Source organism: Apis laboriosa, unplaced genomic scaffold, assembly GCF_014066325.1.
Source record: "Apis laboriosa isolate Shangri-la unplaced genomic scaffold, ASM1406632v1 scaffold4_cov146, whole genome shotgun sequence".
In the NCBI taxonomy this organism is placed as follows: Eukaryota; Metazoa; Arthropoda; class Insecta; order Hymenoptera; family Apidae; genus Apis; species Apis laboriosa.
The window spans coordinates 2,668,972-2,686,295 of NW_025223501.1; the positions used below are offsets into that span (position 1 = coordinate 2,668,972).

Sequence of the window (17,324 nt, forward strand, 5' to 3'; positions counted from 1 at the left end):
AAAAAAAAATGATCAAGTATTCCATCATTTTTCAAAGAATTCAATCAATTCAAAATAATTTATCATTCAATCCTTAATAAATAATATAATAAATAAAAAAAATATTTGTAAATTTTGATGAATTATAGTTATGAATATTAGATTCCAGTGGTGGGGTGTAAGGTTTGGATCTTATGGATCTTCTGTTTTCACATCAAGGTGATGAAAGGAAGAGACCAAGTGGAACGTAGAATTCGCACGAGTGCGCGAATTCAATGGAAGGTTATGAATATCCGATCCTCTGTCGAAGTTGCGTGTCATAGTTAGCCAGCTTCTTCGCGCCGTGACGCCTTTGTCTGTTGCGCATCCAAGTAGACATTCCCTCGGTCACGATGAAAGTGAAAATCTTCGTTCTAGTCGCGGATGACCTACTGCTTGCCAAGAATCTGGGTGCTCCGTCAAACCACGACCATCTCTTTCCGCCAATTCCCATATCATGAACTATTTACGAGGATAAGCTACTGATCTAGAATAAGAGTATAATAAGAGTAGAATAAGAATAAGAGTAATCATTCATGGTTGATTGGGATATTATCTCCTGGTTTATCTCTTGAAATTAAATTGTTGGAAGATTTCTGAATCCTTAGCTATTTAAAATGTATAGTGCATGATAATGTTTTCTTTCTAGCTTTAGATATTTAAAAGTTATCTATCAATGCATGATAATCTTTTTTTTTTTTTTTTTTGAATATTTAATTATTATCTGTCAATATATGATAGTTTTTTTTTCAAATGTTCAATAATTATGTATAATTAATATTTTTTTTTTGAAGAATGAAGAATGAAGATGTAGAGAGAATGGATGATGAACTGGGAGCATTTACACGGGAGCTTGAAGAGAGAGTCTGTCTTACTCCTGTCATTTTAGCGATTAACATGCACGGTGAAGACGTTTTACAAGTCATGAGCGGATTATTAACCATTGCTTTAATAATATCTAATAATATGGTATGTAATGCCTACACGTAGATATTATTTTCAAATGTTGCAATTCCTATATCCGTGATAATTTAAGTGACCTTTCTTTTTAAATTCCAATTTAAATTTGAGCTAATATTTCAGAAATTCTTAATCAAGAATACATTTGATATTTCATCTAAATAATTGAATCTTTAATAGTTTCATTATAGAGATTGAATCTTTATGGATGGAAATGTGTTTGAACCTGGAATTGACATGTACAGACTAACAATCACAATTTAAGTGATGTCGACCCTTGTCAAGGAGTTTGAATGGCAATGAAAGATTGAAATTGCAAGAATCATCTGCTGATATATCTGTTGATATAGATAATTCTACAGGAACTTTGCAGATCACTTTTGATATAGTTTTGTAGAGTTAATTCATCATCTTCACATAAGAATCATTTTTTTCTCTCTCTTCTCTACATATATATCCTAAATATTTTTATTATTTTTTAATTTATTATAAGAAGATATATTTAAGAAGATTTTAAAAAGATAAAATTTTTTTGAAATGTATTTTTTTAATTTTTAAATTGTTTTATTTTAAAATGAATATTTGAAAAAAATTTACAACAACAAGAAAGATTTCTCTTAAATAAATGACTTGCATTTGTCATTTGTAAAAAAGAAACTGAAAAACAATCTTCTTCCAAATATTCTGACAAGTATTTTTCAAATAACACATATTGACAAAGATATATGTATCTTTATATGGAAGCATTATTCCTGACAAGCATTTTAATTGGAAATGGCTACCTGCTCGACCATAATTGACGGATTCCTTGTAACACTGATATTTCATTAAATTTACTGTACGTCAGTTGAATTCGATTTGGTAGTTGCAACCATAACTACACTTCTGATTGCTCATCTCTGCTACTATTTTATCAATCGATACTTAAGAAAGACGATGGAAATTCATTTTCAATGCAATTACTAGTCGATATATTCAATGCAGAATATAATTAATAAACATAATATAATAGTAGGCTTTCTATTACCCAGTAATAAAAAATTTTATTATCTTTTATTATTTTTTTATTTTTATTATCTTTGTAAAAAAGTTAATGGTTTATTCAAGTATTTTTTATAATATATATAATCTATTATGTTTTACATAATATACTCAAAAGAATAAGTATACAAACTTCATCTATGACTGGGAGACATATAAAATACGAAAAAGCAAAAATATAAAAATTACAATAAATTAGATTAATTTATAATATCATTTTAGAAAATAAAACAATTCTTTATTCACATTTAATTTGTTTAGTTACATATTTAGAAAATTGGATTATCAAAATATTTATAGAAAATTGTAATAGATTTATATGAATATTATCAAAAATGAAAATAATATACTAAAAATAACATTCTGCTCAAGAAGAATACAAAAGTATATGAATTCTCTGAAATTTAAAAGGGCAATATCAAGTCAATTAACAAGTTTACAGTAACAAAGTGGTTATTTGAACTTTAGCACTTGTTAACATGATTAATTTAAACTTAAATAAGATTTTAAACTTTTTCAAAAAAACTTAAACCCTTTCATTTATTTAGGATAGTTACAATCTTGCTTTTACCATTAAAGTGAAGAAATATTTAATACGTTTCTAAATCTCTGCCAGATATCTCTGTGTTATCTGAAAAATAAAATTCATATTGATAGAGATAAAGTGGTTAGTTAAATTCACTAAGATAACTTGATTAATCTAAAAGTGATCTTAAGGTGAGAATATGGATGCAATATCGACAGTAGATTAGAAAATAGTTTGCTCTTTCTCACCTCTTTCTCAAGTCTCAGTAAGAGGAAGAGGACGATTCGCAGCGAATGTTGCAGCCTTGATGACCGTGGAAAAATTAAGCTGGAAGAGAAAACTTTCTCATGACTCCGACGGCCGTCACCAGCCGAGCAATTAGTTCGCTTTACGATCATGGAATCTTAAAAAGTTTTCCACTTTTAAAACGGTTCGAGGATCGTGCGATTACACAACAGTCACACCGGCGCCACCATGGATTTTTTTCTTCTTCCGCTGAAGTTACACTCGAAGCAGTAAAAATAAATTTGACGATTGTCCACTGTAACATTTCAGCTTTTTGCGTTTCATAAATTTACACTTGATATCGGCGCTTTGGAATTCACTCGACCGCTTTCTCCGTAAAGAAAGTGAAGTTGCAAGAAAAGAAAGGTAAAAATCGATCGAAAAATAATTATTCAATTTTTCCTCCGATGATTATGGAAATTAAATTCAATTTCAAAATTCAATTTTTTTTTCTAGCGTCGAAAAACAAAATATCATTCTATACGAATGAATGGAGGAATATCTTGACGCCCACTATGGAGACATGCACATCGATTTACGTCATTCTTATAGAATTGTTCTTACTAAAGATGTTTGTGGCATGTTCATTGATGAATTTCTTTCTGAATCACGCCAGTGGGCGTAACCGAGATTCGCAATTATCTGATAATTCGTCTAATGATATTCTAACATCAGTTTCATAATACAAAAGATGCAATCCGTTCGAGATGGATGTCCTAAGCTAAGAGCCCATCATGCGGTCATTTCGCAATATTTTTTGCACCACTTCCCACGATCAGCGATGCGTAACTTCTTTCGCATTCAATACGTTCAATAGAAAATTATAATGGAAAATTTGTAAGATTTGATTAATCATTAGTAAATTTCTTTTACAATTGCTGGAAGATAAAGTAATGATTGATAAAAGATTGATGTGTAAAATTTTAAAAGTTATGAAAGAAATATTTATTATTTATAAATTGATTGTTTAGATAAATGATTGCTGGAATATGTGGCACATTATTAGTATCTATTATATTAATATTGTTAAAATTTACTGATACGATTATCTTCTAGAATTTTAGAGAAAGAATATCTAAGAATGAAATATAAGAATTGGAAGATACTGCCCCACAAAGTAAGCAATTTTATTAATTTTTTGATGCGGATGTATAATTAAGAATAGTGGTTCAAAATGATTATTATTATTACTTCATATGTAATTATTATTCAAGATAAATCTAAAAGCTTTACATATTCGTGATCGCTAGTTAATGATTCATTATTTTTCTTCTTCCAATTAAACTTCAAAAATATAATCTCAGGTACAGTGAAATTAAAATTGTATTATTGTACCTATAAAATTGTATCTATAATTTCTGGCTACTTTATTATTTAAATGTCAAAAGTTGAGATCGATACTTTTATTTAACATAAACTTTATTATTGACTTGTTTATATATCAAATGAATAAAAATAGAATATGCGAAGAGTAGAAATATGTTTGATCTTATAATAACCGGTTCTAATATGTCACTGACACATAGAAAATACATAGAAAATTTATAACTTGATATTTAGTATTTTACCAATACAATTGTGAAGCATAAGTCAATTTAATCATCAATTTTTATATAAAGAAAAAAAAGTCAATAATATTTAATGTATTTTAATATTTCAGGAAAAAGAGTAATTTATGATTTTAAATTTCAAAGAGGATTGAAACATTTAAAAATTTATTTATATTAACTTGAAACAAATGACATTAACTTAAGACAACATATCAATTAATTATAATTAAAAATTCTATTCATGAAAGATTAGTAAACTTAAAATTTTAAATAATAATAAAACCAGTAAGTAAAGAAAAATCAAAGTTTTAAATTTGTACTATTTTAAATTGATTCTAATCTGATATCCTTAAATATTCTTTAAATATTTAACATAATATAGATTGTAATCAGATTAATTATTGAACTTTAAGTGATGATACATTTTTTCTACTTCAAAACGTTCAGTCATATTACGACTGAATTAAAGCATCTCCTCGGCCGTGAAAGGGTTGAAATAACATCATGCTCTGCCCTGACCTGATCGCTAAATGTACGTAAGACTGCGCAGGAGATGGATTGCTCGCTAACCAATTCCGAGTGTGCGTACCTTTCTCTATTTACCTGTTGATACTGTGTATTGGATATGCTAGGGATTCTTTTTATTCTTTATTTTCTTGAAAAGGATCAATCAATCTATTTGGAAAACTTTTCCTTATCAAGATAAAATGAAGAATAAAATGATATTAAATAAGACAATATTAATAAAAATATGAAAATCAGATAAATATAAAAAATTATCAAATCGTAATATTACAAATGCAAAGAAATAAAAATAATTTACAGAGTATTTTTGTTGATTATAAAAAATTCACAGAATAAAATTATACTATTTGAAGTGGCACATGTAAGGTAAAACAATTTTTTTCAAATTAATTTTTTCATTTGTTGTAAGATAATGAGGAGAGAATGAAATTCAAAATACTTCAATATGGTGCAATCTTTGTTCTATAGAAACATAAACATCTATGAAATATCAAATTCTTTTTGATCCATAGCACGATATATAATCGATGGAATGACTTCTTCATGCTGCACCTTCGAGGCTAGAAGTCAACAGGCGCCTCGAAAGATCATTTGGATCACATTGATCCGGATTAATGTCTTCTCACGGTGAAGTTAAACGAATATGTATAGGTTTGTCAATTTTTTTTTTTTTACAATATATAGTAATAGTAGTAGTACAATATAATAGTAAAAGTTGCTTCACGGTAGTGTAATGTTGATTAGTCAACGCAACATCTTTATAAAGTATACATAATTGCTTCACGATATATCTTTGTAATTAGTTTTTTGTATTACAGATTTCCGTATTCCGATGAAATGGAGACTACATGGTAATTATCATTGCTGCTATGAGAAAGGAGCTCTATTAAAATTAATAATGAAGGAAATGTAACGTAGAAAATGATGTTTTTCTGTTATTTTTGTACTTGGAGATTATGCGCTCTAAAAGATTATTATAATTAAAAAATGAATTTTGTGGTGAAGAAAGTAATCTGAAAGTATGTTGATAAAAATTATAAATATTTATAAGCCAAGATATTTCAGATTAAAGCTGGATAATAAAATCTAAGAAATTTCACTAGAAAGGACTCAAGAAACTGAAACATTGTTATTTGGAAATGTAACACAGAATATCTTCCAAACGTTATGAATCAAGATTTATATTAAAGCAAAGAATTAAACAATTCACAAAATGGCAAGAAGTTAACATTGATGATACCGATTTATGAAAGAAGAAAGTGGTGCAAGATGCATCTTACCCAGATCATGATAAGATTCTAAGGCAAGGTGAGGCAAGGTAAGGCGAAACAAGGCAACATGCATCATTGGTCCCCTCTTTCTGTTCTTCTGCTTCGGTCCCAACACGCGTTCAGGTATCATCTTATTAGACCCACGCTATATAAACCCAACCTGCCAGCATGCCGGCCAGTTACGTACTGACTTTATTCACAGTCGTGCCGGAGTGCATCGATACAATAACGAAACACGTGCCTCATCGAAATCATATTTGTGAATTCGTAAGGGTTGCTCGAGAAATGTTAAATATGTAGTTAATGATGAAGACCTCGGTGATATTTCATCGTTCGGCCATCACTCGGTGACGGTGCTTTATTAACCCTGATACGGGATCAAAAATATATATATATATATATATATATATTTTTATAAAGTGATGTTTTGTGAAGGAGATTAATCGTTATGGATTCAGATCCATAATCCTTCTGTGATTCAGAATTATAATTTTTCTGTTTGGTGATTAAAAGAAAAATTTTCGTTTATGGATAGTTGTTAATTCATAATCGTTTTATAGTGTAGTGAACTAGAATCTGCAGAATTTAAGAAGAAATATCTTTTTGGGAGTATTAGCTTTTAGAATAATTCTAATTATAAATTTAAAAATAGAATCTTGCAAGATACTTGAATTATTAAAGAAATTGACTGATTAATATATATATATATATATATATATATATATATATATATGTATATTTTTTTTTAATAATCCTCTATAATATCATCATTTAAAAATGCATTTAAATTTCATAAAACTAATCAGTGTATTATTTAAATTGTTACTTAATTTGTAATCTTTCTGCAGATAATATCATAATATAATACATGCATTTCTAAATTTCAAGTTTTATTTTCTAAAAAAAATATTACAGATTATATAGAGATTTTAAAAGAATTGAATTTAAATTTTCATTTTTTTAGAAATATTTTTTAATATTGATACAAATTTAATAATTAATTCTAATTAATTTTAATTATGATTCAATTCAGATGAATAAAATAATTAGTCTCTATATTCAAGTGAAATAAACTGAAGAATGTGCAGACAAACGAATATGTTCCTTTCATCAGTATCGCGGGAAAACTTGAAGGGGATTCGCAATCGTGTAGTTTGCGATTCTCAGGAGGGAGTGGTGCACATGCATGAAATGAATACGAAAAATCGTAGAAAAGTTAGGGTGTGGTTAACCGTAAAATGTCGTCGAGGTCTTTCAACCCTTTACAAAGTATATTTCTATGGAAATAAAATAATATATCTTTTTCATTGTAAATGAATAATCTTGAAAACTATAATTTCTCTTTATCCTTTTTGTACTTGAGACACTTATTTAGACACAATAGCTTGGTATTTCTTTGTTTTTATCCTAATATTCTGTAATCGGCTAACGAGTCTTTGAAAGTTGAAATTAAGAGAAAATATTGATTTCTATTTTATCTTTTTGAAAGAAATTTGTTCAGACATAAATTTTCAAAAGCTAGAACATAATTAAATTCTCATATATTGTAAACAAATATCAAATTACAAAAAATATATACTGTACATACATAATATGTACTGTTGAATTAAAATTAAAAAATATTATTAGAATATTAAATATTTTAAATTATTAAAATATTAAATGCATTATAAAGATTATTTAGCGAAAATATTTGTTTGTTCATAAACTATTAAAATAATTTTATCCAGAGTTCTAGAGTTCTATTAGATATTTATATGTTAATTTATGTTTGATAAATTGTGAAATGATTGCATAACTTTGAAAATATTTTTTATTTGAAATTCAAAGATTAAATGTTGATCCGTCATATTAGATTATCAAGAAACATCGAATAAATTATGCTTTGGATGGCATTAAGCCTTAAGAACTTATAATTCTAAGTTTATCCTTTTCAAGTTTCTACAAGTCGATTATATGAAATAAGAACCATGGAATAATGAAAAAGGATAATGAAAAATTAATTAAGATCTATGATGCTTTTATAAAGGGTTGATTTTGTATGTTTTTTCACAGTTTTCTTTTGAAAAAAAACGATACGTGAGTGAAATTCTGATCCCTTGGCTTTCTTCACAATATGTTTTATCTTCAGGTGAGTAATTTAAAAATTCAATTTTCTGAGATTTTATAATTTTTCAACAATTAATTATCTCATTAATTAATTCTTTTATTTTTTTCAATGGAATGTACAGTTAAAAAAAATCTATCATTTGTTTGGATCCATTTGAAAACCAGAAATATCTTCAGATTTATTTTACTCTCAATGTATTTCATCTATTTCTAAAAAAAATGAACAACTCTCAAAAGTTTTATTTTCAATTGTATTCATATTCTTAAACGTGATTTGAAGTAATGCTAACATTTAACTCAATGGAAAGAGTCAGATATTTAATATAGTTAATAGTCTATCCAGTGTGGTCTGTCTAATTATTATAATTAATCGCAACCTCTCTACCATTTCTGCACCCACGATGCATAAATCTCAATTCTCGTACGATGGAGAGAAAGAGAGAGGTGTCAACAAATTATCTTGAGTATCCGTATGGTCTTGCAGACTTTACGATTAATCAAGAGAGATGAATCACGCAACGCAATTGATTTATCGATTCGTAATCCCTCTGAGGAGTATTAGAAATGGTTAACGAGGGTGAGAAGAAAGAACTGTAATCAAATTCGTTATCCGTGAAATGATATAAATAATATATGAAATATTGCTCTTATGTGAGATTTGTAGTTAATTATTCGCTTGAGATACTTATTTGTTTGGAATTTTTAATCTTTTAAAATATTTAAAGTGAATGTAATGCATTTCTACAATATACTAATTCTTTATGCAATAAGATTGTAAATATTTAATACACGAAGTTTTCACTGATTTATGGGTAATAATGAATTTTTATTGTTCACATTTCTTTCAATTATATAGTACTATTTTTTTTTTTTTCACAGTTTTATTAAATCGACTTCCAGCTATGTTTTATGTAATTTACATGGTAATTGTAATCTCTGTTTCAAGATTTAAAAAGAACTTGCATCATTTTGGCTATGACAATGAACGTTAAACAATAACTGGTGAAACAATGGTGTAAGCTAGCTTTTCCTTTAGTTGGTAAATTTAAATAAGCAACAAGGCCGGTAAGAGAAGATTGTTTAATATTCTTCACGAGATTGTGAATCATTTTGCAATATTTCAAACATTTCCTAGTTTCTTCTTTTGATTTATTCTTCTTGATTGACTTTTAAACGAAGGTTTGTGATTCATTTCCTACTTTCTAGATATTTTTTCTTATTATATCATGAAATTATATATTTATTCCATAATTTCTAAAAAATTTATGTTATCATATATATGAAGAATAAAGACATAAATAGGAAAAAATCAGAAAAATAAAAAAATTTAATTTTCTTTTTTTTCTTATATATCTTCACTTCAAATATACTCAAATTTATTCAAATTTTCTTATTCAAATTTATTCTATTTCTTTGATATTTTAAATATTAGAAATTAATTTTTTATAAATTGATCTTTAAATATAATAATATAATAATATCAAATAAAATGTTTATGATCTTCAAATTCCACAGTAAAAATGAATTTTTTTAACTAAGATCTTAAAATATTCCACGCTGCATTTCTTCAACTGATTGATATTTCCATGAAGTAATATTGCACGTGCTTAGTATACAGTGAAACGCTGATACACGTAATAGAGAAATAAATGAGTGGTTAATTGCTTCCCTGATAGAATCTTTTCCTTCTGGTATGTTGTTATAACACATTTCATCGAAGATTATAATCATTGCATCAGGTGGATCAATTGATGAAGTCAATAAAATCACTTGGTAAAGAAATGTAGAAATGTAGAGAAATATAGATGAATATTCTGGATTTTTTTTTTTTTAATTTTTTAAAAACTTAGGATTATATAGAAGAATAAATTTGAATAATAATCGAAAATATAGATGACACAGTTTGCCTAAGATGAATGAAGTTATGAAGTAAATTGTTTCAATTCATGATAAAAAAAACGCTCGTATATATTAATTATGTAATTAGCAACTGAAGTAAGTCGAAGAGAATAGTTTCACACGCATTCATTACAAAGAGAGGGGACGAAGTAGAAATGAGGCGGAAGATATGCAATTAAATTGTTGCAAAACAACTGCGAATAAGCGACACATACGCACAATAAAATATTCTTCGAGCAATTACACCTCGTTTCAAGCACTCCTCTTTATTCTTTTATTTTTCTAATTGCCTTTCATTGTAATGATTTACTTTTACTTTTGTAATATTTAATCCTGACTATTCTTTAGCTATGCTAAAATAAGTATGTTTAAAATATTATTAATTGAAAAAAATATATCAAAACTTTTTTCTGGTAAAATCATATATTGTTTAAATTAATGATAAGTATCATTAAATCTATATGGTAAAAATGTGTTATTGGATTTGAAAAAATTTAACAATTACTATCACTTATAACATATGTTCTAAGATACTGTGTTTATGCAATTCTTTAGTCTCTAATTAAGAAAAGAGATGTTCATGAATGTTGCATTGCACATCGACTACTTAAACACAAATTCAGCTATATATCAATTTGAAACACGCTAATAGTTCATTATATTCGCATCATGAATTGTGTTTCATATTGAGTTGACACGTTGTTTCATATAGAACAGGAAATGCAATCTCAATAATGATTTTTCTGTAATTCACTGTGATTGCATAAATGGAAGTAGATAGTTCAAATAGGAAGATATCTATTTTTCAATAAACAAAGATGATGTTTATAAAGGATTGATATAATTAAATATTTATTCATCCATGTAACTTAATTTCTTCTTCTGTTCTTAATAATTTTTTTTAATGTTCTTTTTCTGCAAAACAAATATTCTATTTTTCTATTGTTTCACTTTTTTTATACTTTATTGTAAGATTTTTTCTATGATTTCTTGTTAAAAAACATTTTTATAAAAATTTATATTTTTTAACATTAATTGATATTTTTTATTACAGATAGCAATAATTTGTATGGCAATAGTCCACGTAATATGCGATCTACCACCTGGGACAAGACGTAATACATATCTGCCTCCTGAACCAACTAAGGGTTACAATTATGAAACGCCTTCGATAGTATTTTCAAAATCAACTCCATTTAGTACTACACCATCCAGTCATACATATCCTAAACCAACCACAAAATTTCCGACGTCGAGACCTTTCAATGGTTATCCACCTCCTACTAAACCTACTCCAGAATTTCCTGACTCAACCAGACCTACTGGAACTACTATACCAAATGGTGGTGTAAGTAATGATGAAAGAAATCATTTTACAAAATTATTATAGAAATGAATAATTGACAACATATTAAATATATTTATATTTAATATTTTCTATATAGAAATATTTTTTTCACTTTCTTTGTATCTAATATTTACTTCTTACAATCATATTTATAATTAAAATTTCATAAAATCAGTCTCATGATTTTATTTTATCCTTAATTGAACTATTTTCATTACATAATTTTTATAATTTAATTTCAGCACGATCATCATCATCACGAACCAGGCATGCCATTTGACTTCAACTATGCGGTGAAGGAAGACGCCTTTGGAAACGATTATTCCCACAACGCGATAAGCGACGGTGACATCGTCCGCGGGGAATATAGAGTTCAGCTTCCTGATGGAAGATTGCAGATTGTCCGCTATACCGCCGATTGGAAACATGGGTTTAGCGCACAGGTTTCCTATGATGGAAATCCACGTTTCGACGTCTCTCGACCGCCCGGCAATTTTGCAGGCTATTAAGTTATTAATGTCCAGTTTATGGTTGCGAACCATGTTAAAATGTTTGTCTTGCGGTTTTTATTGTTGGTTTCCACGCCTCTGTGTTGTCTCTACGCCTCCATTGAGCGTTGGATCGTTCGTTTTCAGCATATCGAGTCAATCGTGCCAAAAAAAAAGTTATTATGTGCATAATTTTTTTAATAATTTTAATAATTTTTTTTTTAAATTTTGCGAATATTTTTTAATAAAAAAAAACTTTTTGACCAAATCTAAAAATCAATCGAGAGATATTTACTATATTTATTATTATGAATTTGATTTTGTTTCTATCATATTTTGATTCGGTGGATTTATTTTGATTAACTCAATTTGTTGAACGATAACTGATTGTGAGATTATTATTCTTTATCTTGTCCTTTTTTTGAGGTCGCTAGTGTCGTCAAATAGTGGTTCTAGGAAAAGTGGCACCATTTGAATATGCAGATTTTTTTTGAGAGAATTTTCAAAAATTTTTTTTAATGTCAAATAATGTAATTTTAATTTTATTGATAATTTATAATATCTTTAATTAAAAATTTTAAATGAAGAATAATTCTGCAAATTATGATATCTTTTTTATGGTATCTATAATTTTATATTAAATTTTATAATAAAATATGAATGAAAAATATTATTTTTGCGACCAAAAATGGTTCAATACCAACTGGTACTTATTCGATATCCTTAGCCATCGCAAAATCTAGATCTAAATAAAAAAAGACCTTAGGCCAGAGTATATTTTATATTCTCCAATTATAGATGTATCCAATGGACATGGATACACATATAGGAGAAAAAAAATAAAAAAGTTTCATAAAGTTTCATAAGTCAAGGTGTACTTCTCTTTAAAACATGAAGTAGCTAAGGACTAACTTGTAGTAATAACAATTCGTTTTAAGGATGCTGATGAAACAGTACTAACCCTTTGCTATCACGTATGGCTACTTTGTTTGTAAAGATTTTATAAATTGTACGATAATTTACAAAGTAAAAAATATGAATGATGTTATATAAAATTATTTGAACATATTTCTTATCATTAATTGATAGGAAGGATGAAAGCGATGTATAGAAATTTAAAGATTTTAATAAATACACCAAATGATTTGATAATAAAAATGTATATGCTTTTTAATATATTTATGTATTTCTGGTTATTCTTATATAAATATATTATATATTATATATTTCTTTTTGTAAAAAATTTATAATTATATCTTGTCATTTTAATTAAATACATTTTTATAGAAAATATATATTTTCTATATTTTATAATATATAAATTAAAATGATAGATTAATTATAAAGAATAATTTGTTGCGGTAGTTTGTTACCATGGTTAAATTGATCGTTGCGCATGTGCATTCATGATTCTTTGTAGAATAAGTACAAAGTAGTAATATCTTTTACAATCTCAACAGTTTAACATTTTGTATTGAAACTTTAATAAATTTATTTATTTAGAAAAATATAAAATTAAATAATTATAAATAATAAAATTATAAAATTATAAAATTATTTAAAGTTTGATCGAGAATATAGATTCTTAATAAAGGAAAAATGAAATGAAACAAAAAATAAAAGTGAATGAAAATAATTTCTGAAATTTAATTTTGATTTAAATAGTTGTAAAGAAAAAAAGATTAAAGTTTTGTTCAAAATGACTTTACCATTATCAAGAATAGATTATGCAACTGTAGGTGTCACATCCAGAGGAACCACCAAAATCTTTCCTGCAACAGAACATAGACATACACAAAAATTTGCTGTTGCTGATCATGATGGTATACTTTATGTTTATGGTAAATTACAATTTTTTTATATTCAAAATAAAATCTGAATCTTTTAGCATAAATTTAATTTTATAAATATTTATTCATTTTTTTATTTTTTTACACTTTCAAATAAATTGAAATTACATTATTTTTCAATAAGGTATGAAAAAAGGAGAATTACAACTATCGTTTAAATCTTTGCCAGGAGTAAAGATTAATAAATTAGTCCTTGGTGGTAGTGGATATGATAAAATTTATATTGCACAAGGAAACACTGTAAAAGGATACACTAAGAAAGGAAAATTATTCTTAGAGTTTGATACAAATCTTATAGATCCTATTTGTGCATTGTAAGTAAATTCTCCGATATAATTCGAAAATAATTATTAATATTAAATAATAAATACCAAAACTAAAAATTTTTTATATAAAATTTCAAATAAAAGTATTAGAATTTTTTTATAGATATGTACTTGGTCCAGATTTAGCAGCATGTGCGAGAGATCTCTATCACAGATACCATGATTGTAAGGATGCTGATTCTTATTTAGCTGGTGAAACCTTATACGATGTTGTACTTTTACCTGCTGAAGGCTCTATTATTTTTGCTATATTGGCTTGTGGGGATTGTGCTGTAAAAATATTAAATTAATATTTATAGCATTAAAAACTTTAATTTTCAAATTAAATTTTAATAAAGTTAATTCTTTTCAGATAAGAGTTCTTCATGGTACCAAGACTCCAGCAATTCTTAGATTACCAAATATACCTACAGTATTATCTATATACAGGTTTCTAAATTTTTTAAATTATTTTTATTATTTTGTTTATAGTTTCTAAATATTCTTTTAGTATTTTTATAGAGAAGGCAATGTTGAATCTAAAGAACGAGTTTTGGTTGGAACTATGGATGGAAAAGTGGGTTTACTGATTCTTCAGGGTAACAAAACATTAAGGATCACTTGGCTTTTAAATATGAATGGATCAGAAATTACTTCTTTAGATACTTATGAATTACAAGATGGTCTAGATATACTTATTGGCAGACAGGATGGTACTGTTGAAGTATATACCTTTCCAGAAGAGGATACTTTAGCTTCACTTCGCTATCGTTATGTAAAAGCATTATATTTAAACATTTTGTATATTTGGAATTTTTTGTATATTTTTTAAACTTTCTAATATTATTCCCATGTCTAAAATTTTTTTTAAAAAATTTATTTATAGAATGCCAGTGAAAGTATCAGTTCAGTGACAGGAGGAATAATTGGAGCAGCAGGATTTCCTGAAGTGTTGGTTACTACATATTCAGGACGAATATTTGGCTTAACTACTAAACCACCAGGACTTCTGGAAGCCGATCAAAATGACGGTTTGACGAAATTGAGATTAGAAATACAACAATTACAAGAAAAGCTTAATGAAGAGAAAGAAGCAGCTATTTTTTCATCAGATCCCCTAGCACCATTGATTCTGTCTGTAAATTATAGGTATAAAATTAATATAAATTAAATAAACTGAAGTCATATAGTATTATATATTATATGATACAATTAAATTTTAAAATGTAAATTGTAATCTAATTCTTATAGAATGATCTTGAATAGAGAAGATGTATCATATTCCCTTTCTATAGAACTCGATACGCCGATTGATAATATTTTAATACAGTCAGATACTCCAATCGAGTTACTGGACGTGGAAAATAATAGTGCAGTAGTTAGTTTGTCAATCTGTAATCCTAAAGAAGGAAATTTCGTTCTTGCTACCTATCGTTGCCAAGTGAATATAAATTAAAATAATTAAAATTAAAATATCTAATATTTCAATTATTACAATACACTATAAATATAATAATACAGATCATTTTTATAGGTAAATACTAATCATCTTGAAATGAGGCTACGGACTATCGAAGGACAACCTGGTACTTTACAGATTTATGTCACTTCTCAAGTATGTCATCAATTTATATTCATTTCATATTTTTTGAAATATAAGATGATGTATAAAATGTAATTAATTCTTTGTGTAGGTACAACCAAAGTGTTGTCGTAAAATATCGATACCTATATCCGCTCTTTCTCTTCACGTAAGACAGCATGAAATGGAAGACACAAAATTTCATAATGAAGGACCATTTAATGAATTAAAATTAATTGGAAATTTTACTGTTGCAGAAGTAAAATTCTAAATTAATTATATTCGATTGTAACTGAGAAATATTCTGTATAATATATATTTCAGATGCATGCTTGGCTTTCTTTTGTTTTACCTGATGTTCCTGAAAGACCTCATTTGGAAGAAGGTGAAGCTACATTGATATATATTTCAGCTTTCATTGGCACATTACTTAAATGCAAATACAAGTAAGTTTTATACTACATGAATATTGAACTTTATGCACTAATATCTTTTTAATTCTCAGGAAAGGAAGTGCAATTTTTTTTGGAGAAAATATATCAAGTATTATAATTCTTAGAGATATATTAACTAGGGAGGCAACGAAGAGAAAAATCAAATTAGATGTCTATTGTGGTATATTACATTTATGTTACAATCATTTCTATTTCTCTATTAAATTTTTTTTATTTAATATTTCTTACAGATGTTACTGAGAGTAGCATATCCAGAGTGTTGGAATTAATTCTTCCACAATTGAATGCTGCATACGATTTAGTAACAAATGTGAAAATTTTAAATATTCTCGAGGAATTGGAATTAAAAGAAAATTTGAAAGAAAATCTTTGCACAGAATATCAGGAATTGATACAAAAGGAGACAGAGATTAGGTTTCGATTGGCGAAAGATAATGAAATATTGGAGAGATTACATGCAGTGATCACGGATCTCTATGTCGATTGGGAGAGAGCTAAACGTTCTCGTAGGTATGTATTAATAAATATATATATTAATATTAACAATTTTAGTTAACAAAATTTTGTACTTTTATCTTTCGAAGAATATAATATTCCTCATTTTCTCAACATTTTTATTCAATGGAATAGATTTAATAAAACATATTTTTATTTAATAGATTCAATCTAATCAGTTAGAATATCAATTTATTATTAATAGTAATTTTTTTTTTTTGTTTAATTATGTGATGTCTTATAAATTACAGCAAAATTTCTATAAAAACAAAATGTACAGTACATACAACAATGACAAAATGAATTAACATAAAATTTTGTTTAAGTCTTCTGTCAATTACTTAGTTTAGTTTCAATAGAATTGAAAGACATATTAGGTGTATTAGAAATTAAATTTGAATTTTTTTGTCAAAAAAATTTTAAATAAATTGCACTACTTTCTGAATACATTTTATACGTTTCAGAATTAGTAGCAAAGACGCTGCGGATAAACTTAGCGCAGCTCTCAAATCCAGAGAATTGGTTCAACTTTTACAAGTTTTTACTGATACAAGTAATACGGTGCCCGCACCATCTTCGATATCTTCGATGATCTAAAGACTGAGCTACGAACATCT

The 17,324-nt window shown here is 26.9% G+C and overlaps 2 protein-coding genes across 3 annotated transcripts; both read left to right on the forward strand.

The window, feature by feature from the left end:
- Positions 1-5,417: 5,417 nt before the first annotated feature.
- Positions 5,418-13,152, forward strand: LOC122717142 (pro-resilin-like). Of its 2 annotated transcripts, XM_043940921.1 has the most exons (6): positions 5,418-5,556; positions 5,724-5,924; positions 6,009-6,223; positions 8,232-8,307; positions 11,239-11,532; positions 11,775-13,152. In XM_043940921.1, exons 4-6 carry the CDS (start codon positions 8,293-8,295, stop codon positions 12,039-12,041), a joined length of 576 nt encoding a protein of 191 aa, XP_043796856.1. In that variant the 5' UTR covers positions 5,418-5,556; positions 5,724-5,924; positions 6,009-6,223; positions 8,232-8,292; the 3' UTR covers positions 12,042-13,152. The 2 variants fall into 2 exon arrangements, with proteins under 2 accessions (XP_043796856.1, XP_043796855.1); XM_043940920.1 differs by lacking the exons at positions 5,418-5,556; positions 5,724-5,924; positions 6,009-6,223 and adding an exon at positions 6,384-6,443.
- Positions 13,153-13,619: 467 nt separating this feature from the next.
- LOC122717062 (Bardet-Biedl syndrome 7 protein homolog) lies at positions 13,620-17,304 on the forward strand. Its single transcript, XM_043940764.1, has 13 exons — positions 13,620-13,861; positions 13,995-14,184; positions 14,300-14,468; positions 14,549-14,625; positions 14,698-14,950; positions 15,062-15,324; positions 15,427-15,616; positions 15,710-15,790; positions 15,870-16,016; positions 16,082-16,203; positions 16,263-16,372; positions 16,443-16,722; positions 17,172-17,304. The coding sequence occupies exons 1-13, from the start codon at positions 13,720-13,722 to the stop codon at positions 17,302-17,304; spliced, it is 2,157 nt and encodes a 718-aa protein (XP_043796699.1). The 5' UTR covers positions 13,620-13,719.
- Positions 17,305-17,324: the final 20 nt, after the last annotated feature.